Source organism: Apteryx rowi, unplaced genomic scaffold (genome assembly GCF_003343035.1).
Source record: "Apteryx rowi isolate R43461 unplaced genomic scaffold, aptRow1 scaffold_129, whole genome shotgun sequence".
Classification (NCBI taxonomy): Eukaryota; Metazoa; Chordata; class Aves; order Apterygiformes; family Apterygidae; genus Apteryx; species Apteryx rowi.
The window spans coordinates 1885692-1891711 of record NW_020447519.1 but is presented as its reverse complement, the minus strand read 5'-3'; the positions used below and the strand labels follow the sequence as shown (position 1 = coordinate 1891711).

At 37.7% G+C, this 6020-nt stretch overlaps 1 protein-coding gene across 4 annotated transcripts in view; it reads right to left on the bottom strand.

Moving 5' to 3' along the window:
* Positions 1–441: 441 nt before the first annotated feature.
* The window catches only part of RPS24 (ribosomal protein S24), a 5891-nt gene continuing 312 nt past the window's right edge, over positions 442–6020 (bottom strand). Inside the window, exons 2-7 of one of the 4 annotated variants that reach the window (XM_026056031.1) lie at positions 5667–5732; positions 5092–5301; positions 4476–4586; positions 4353–4355; positions 1440–1475; positions 442–550 (exon numbers count right to left, since the gene is read on the bottom strand). In XM_026056031.1, coding sequence (XP_025911816.1) covers positions 1473–1475; positions 4353–4355; positions 4476–4586; positions 5092–5301; positions 5667–5732 — 393 coding nt within the window. In that variant the 3' untranslated portion in view covers positions 442–550; positions 1440–1472. Of the gene's footprint in view, positions 551–1439; positions 1476–3596; positions 3618–4352; positions 4356–4475; positions 4587–5091; positions 5302–5666; positions 5733–6020 lie in introns of those variants that run through there. The other 3 variants (XM_026056033.1, XM_026056030.1, XM_026056032.1) reach the window with 3 other exon arrangements.

Sequence of the window (6020 nt, the reverse complement as noted above, 5' to 3'; positions counted from 1 at the left end):
AGTCAAGCTTTGTTAGTTCATCTACGCTAAGAAAAAAACCTGCAGTACCTATCCTTTTACCAGGGCAATACTAACCACAATTACTAACTCCAGTAAAGGCAGAGACACTGGATCCTGAGGTATAACATTACCGTACAGCTAAGGGTATGCGTGATGCACAATAGATACAGACAATAGCACCCACTAGTTCAAGACCCAGACCGAAGACAGGTCTTAGGGGCTTTCCAAACTACAGTTTGAATGTCAGATGATAAAGTCACACCTACCACCACTAAATAACACTGCCTGCATGGAACTAAGTTCTATCAGTATAAAATTGATAGAGACTCAGAAATGATACTCTTAAGAGCTGCTTAATTATGAAAAAGTTTTAATACAGTGCAAACAGTGCACCAATTTAACTTCTCATACTTTACAAAACTGTAGCAGTCAAATCAAAACTAAAGAGCAAATAGACACTTTATTAACATAGTTTATTTGATGTTAAAGCCAGATGAGCAGCTTCTTTCCAGAATAATTCTTCCTGCACTTCTTTCCAGAATAATTTAGTCTGTAAAGGAAAAGAAAGATCAGTTCTATAAAACTAGTGAAACCAACTTTTTTTTTAAACACTCAAACCTTTATAGGGCCTGAACAACCAGTTCCCAAACTGGCCAGGTGAACCACATTGAGCCTTATCTTTGAAGAAAGGCAATTTCACAGTACCACCATGAGACTTGGCAACAGCCTAAATAACAGTATTTCTGTAGAAGCAACAAGCTACAACTGTTTTGTCAGCCTTCTGCTTAACAGACTATGCTCAGTCCATCAGCTCCCAGACTGTTTAAATTACTTAAAAAGGAGTCACACTGAATATTTGTAATAAAATCAGATTTTTGTCTGTAATGGTTTTTGCCCACAGCACATCTAAGCAGTTTATGTTTCTGTAGCAGAGATCTAAAATATATTTTAGGATTTGTCTAAAAGGCTATCAGGTTTGTACATGAACACTTTACTTGCTAAAAGTACTGGTAAGAAAATACAAAATAGTCTCTAAACCAGAGACAGACAACTTCAATCCATTTAAGACATGGAAAAAAAAAAAACCAATACATGCTACCCTATCCATAACATACCAACACCATTTACAAGGAAAATTTAAGCCTTGTTTACAATAAAAAACTAAATCAATAGTTTAAGCAACAGTAAATCTGAGAACTGCCTATTACTTCAGTCTTTCCACTAGCCAGGTATTTCATCTAACAACTGTAAGTCACAAACCCACAGCTCAGGAGCAAGCACAACAGTGATTTGTAAATATTTAAGTGTTTTAGTCTTAAACTCTGCACTGGGTTCTGTATCACACAAATCCAAAGGTCTTTGCATGAATCAACAGTAGATCCATGTCATGATAACATACTACCAAATGTCCAGTCTAACAAAGCATTTTAAAGTCTTACCTGTTTTCCATTTTCCATCTGAAGTATGTTCATTTACTGAAATAAAGAAAAAAGCATTAATTGACAAAATAATGGCCTATCCAAGTTCTATTACTGTAAAAGATTTAGCTTTTGAGGACATGCTAATAATATGCTTTTTTCAATTAGCACAGTGAAACATGACAGGAAAACTCATGGAAGTTTTGACTACTGTATAGGCTAAAAACTTAGACTTCATGCATTCTTCAAACTTGAGGTGTGAGCTAACCATAGCAGTGTAGAGCTCTACAATACTCAAAATGCAATTCGATGTTCATTTCTATCTACAGGCCACAGAATTGTTTCAAGAGCTGATCCATGTTTCCCATTTTGATTGCATTTGTTTTAGAAAACATTTCTAATTTTTTGGAAGGCTATCATGTCAAAGCCTGTCACAACAGTAGTTGTGACATTAAAAGGTAGTCTTTTTTGTACTACCTCACCTCAGGTTATAGATCATTGCTTCAAAAGCAAGCAGGAGGTGAGGTGTTTCTCACAACTACTTGTTGTTAACTTTTACACAAGTCCAACTAACCAACTACAGGAGAAAATGTTAGACAATTTTAGTACACTTTTCTTGGAACTGCAGGAGAAACAGGAATGGAGTTCTGAAGGAATGGAAAGTGAGAGAAGTATTAAAACTAGTGGAGTCAGACATTACAACACAAACACTGCTGTGTAGAAGAAACAATTCAAATACGGTTCATCATGCCAAGTTTTCATAACCACATGGTATGTAGCCCAAGGCCTATACAGGCTTGCCTGAACAGGTCTCAATCAAGTGACTACATACTTCTGAGGTAAACAGACTTTTCAGACATAGGTAGACATCAAAGCTATCTTGATTGATTTAAGATTCCTACAGATGGCTGTGAGAAACAGTGCTGCACCATGCCATACCATTATGTTCAAACATGCATTTTTCAAAACAAAGCTTTAAAACAGGAATGTATTCTGCAAGCTTATTTCTGTGAGGCAGTTTAGAACTCTTCACATCCAGGTTCTCCAGAAGGCAAACCAATTAATTTGTCCTTAGTTTAAGCTTTATGTAAAGACACCAGGATGAACAAATAAGCTCTAACCTAAGTATACTTTTCAACTAAAAGATCATGTAAGACATTGAAGGAATCTCTAACCCAAAAGAGTTCTCTTACTGAGATGGTACACTAGTTTGAAGTATGCTTGGTATAAGAGTCACATCTGTTGTGCAATTATCACAGCACATGACCCTGGTCTTAAAGCATAAAACCTTTTAGAAGTAAAGAGAATTTAGATGAACTGGACCATACTAGTGACAGTCACGTAACCCTTTGATAAGGGGAAACTATAAGAGTCATAGCAGCTATTTTCAAGTAAGGAATTCTTGGAAGGAGGAACTTCACCCACTACTGATATCAGTGCAATGCTAAATGACTCCCTTGTCATGCACAACAGGGTGCATGTTACAGTGTTACTGCTACATTAAGTTGTTCTTCTACTGTTATACTGTGAACAGTTGCAGAACTTCATTATTAGAACAGCAGTAAAGCAGAAAAGAAAGGCTTTGAATCTTATCTAGTAGGTAGCAGTAATGCTAGTTTATTTCCAGCCAACGATATGCCTTGTGAGATCATGCTATTTGTAAGTGAGGAGAATCTAACTTCACAGACAAAATTTAGAATTTGTCAGGTCAAGAGTTAAGAGTTAAAAGCTGACAGTTGTTTGGTTTCCAACAACCATCTCAAATGCACTAAGCTGTGGTATGACTTAGTTTCCATAAAGATACATAAGCTACTTTAACATAAAAGTCAAGTTACACATGCAATTGCACTGTACTACTTTGAACCAGAATCTGAAGTTTTGACCCAATGCCTCAAGTGATACCATTTAGTTTACCAGCTTTCCTCACACTGAGAGCTCCTTATTTTAAGGCTATTTTATTAGTATCAAAACTCTTGTTCGCTATCAGCCAAACAAACTTTAAAGTTATACAGAATAAAGCTGATTGATTTATGTAGTTATCTGAACCCTTCCAGGGCAGAAGCAAGTTTAATACAAATGTGCAGGCAGACAAAGCAGTACAGTGCTTCCATTAAAAGTATGAATAAAGTGTTTCAGTGATATATAATTTAGTCACCACATCCATGCTCATTTTTTCAGTACCTGCTAGATACTTCATTTCTGATGGAGAATTCCAAGAAAGTAGAAAAAAGCAAAAGTGAAGATTAAAGTTCAAGATGTTAAAGCAATTTATAGCAGCTACAGAAGTAGATCTCAAAACCCATCACCCTCTATTAAAAGCATTTAAAAACCCCACTTAGTTGCAAAGCTTGCTCATTTTTTTCCCAGAACACAAAAAGCTCAGCTGCTGCTGACAAAGATACTGGCTATTCCTAGGTTATGCCTCAGCTTTCACTTCTTTAATGAAAGGAACTCAGTCTGCCTCCAAACTTCATGCTTGTCAAGTCTGTACCAAGTTCCAGCCATAGAATGGTAGCTCCCACCAGAACAGAAGCCCCACGAAGCAGAAATCAGTCACTTAAAAACAGTATAAAGTAGGCATTCTACCTTATTTTAACTTCCACACAACTTAGCACACTACACATCCCTAAAAAAATCTCCTCTATGGCACCATTAGGAACATCACGACTCGGTGGGATAGAATCATTAAACATTCAGGTAGTCTGAGTAACAAGTGTTAAGAAAAGTGCATCAGATTCAAATATTGCATGACTGAGTTATGACATTAGAGCAAAGCTTTTATTAAATTTAATAACATTTAACTTCAATTTGAGAACTGACACATAAGAAAATTTAAGAAGCGCTGTTTCATGTTACACAAGCTAAGCTGCAGCAATGAGGAGCTAAACTAAGCTACTGAGCCAATAGGAAGCTATACATCACCACACAGATTACCTTCTGTTATCCAGTAGAACAAGTGAAAGAAATGGGAAGAAAGACAATGTTATTCCATTGAATTTCTAATCAACATTTTAAAGGCAACATCCACACTCAAGCTTACAGATATTCTCATCCTACCTTCTTGCCAGCACCAACATTTGCCTTTGCTGTGCCTCTGACTTTCTTCATTCTGTTCTTACGCTCCTTTCGCTGTTTCCTAGAAGTCTTCTTCTTTTCATACAGACCATGCTATTAAGAAAGAAAGTTAATGTTTATTTATCATTACTTTACTGATGCTAGCTTATGACCTTAAGTTCTTCTGAACTAAAGTTACTTCATTATTTTGAGGCTCTTCAAATAATGTTTAAATCTAAAATACTAGTTAAGTAGTGAGGCAACTTCAATATAAGGCAGCATATAATAATTGATATCTTGTATGTACCAGTCCCATCTCTTCTACCTTAATTCTTCAAGGGCTTCAATAGTGTTTACAGTTACTTCTTAGCACTAGGCTTAACTAGTAACATCTGTTTTGCCTTCCCCAGGTCCCCCATAATATACTGTAATGAGTTTATTCTATTCTGCAAATGCATTAGTTAAACTATGCTAGACTACTTACACAACACTTCAAGTTTCATATCCACATAATACTACTTTCACAAAACTTTCTTTTACAGATCTAAATCATGAATGATAAAACACTAAGGCCAGCTTCATTGTTTTCAAGTTACAAGAAAACAAAAAGAAAACCTACCCTAGCGAGCCTGTGCTTCGGTTCATTTTTCTTTGCATAGTCCAGGGAATCATATATCATGCCAAAGCCTGTCGTTTTTCCACCACCAAAGTGAGTTCTGAAGCCAAAGACGAAAATTACATCAGGGGTTGTCTTGTACATTTTTGCCAGCTTTTCCCTGATTTCTGTTTTGGGGACTGTGGCCTTCCCAGGATGAAGAACATCAATCACCTAAAATTAATTTTCACAAGTTATATAAAAGCAAAAGTAGGTCAATATGCATTACAGTTATCAGACTTTACAGTTCCATTATAGGTATGCTTAGTACCCAAATAACCCACCTCAGCAGTAATGAAAATCATTAATTTGAAACAAGATTGTTCACAGCAGTATATTGTTTCAAATGACAAATCAAACCATTACTACACCATCAAAATTTATCTTTAGCATGCACCAATACATTTAAATATACATGCTTACAATGGGTTCTTTAAAAAGTCAAAAATTGAGGCTTTTATTGACCGTAACTAAAAAATACTAATATGCCAGAACCAAAAGCCACACAAAACTAAAGGAAGTTTTCAATATACTCTTACCATCTGCTTACGCTGAAGCAGTCTGTTTGTCATGAACTTCCTGGTTCTGATGGTCACGGTGTCATTCTAACAGATACGGATACAAAAAGAACGAGGAAAAACAACGTAGGCGCGTGTATAATTGGAGGCAGAGACAATAACGCGTGGCGCGGCGGCAGGCAGCGCGCTGTCAGGGGGTGACAGCGACCTGAGCGCCGAGGGCCGCCGCCCCCGCGCCGAGAAGGTGCCCCGGACACGCAGGGCAGCGGCAGAGCCATGCCCGGCTCCCCGGCGCCGCCGCCCGCGGAGCCTCGGAGGGGGCGCGGGACAGAGCCGCGCCCGCTCAGCCCCCAGTCCCCGCGCTCCGCCCGGCAC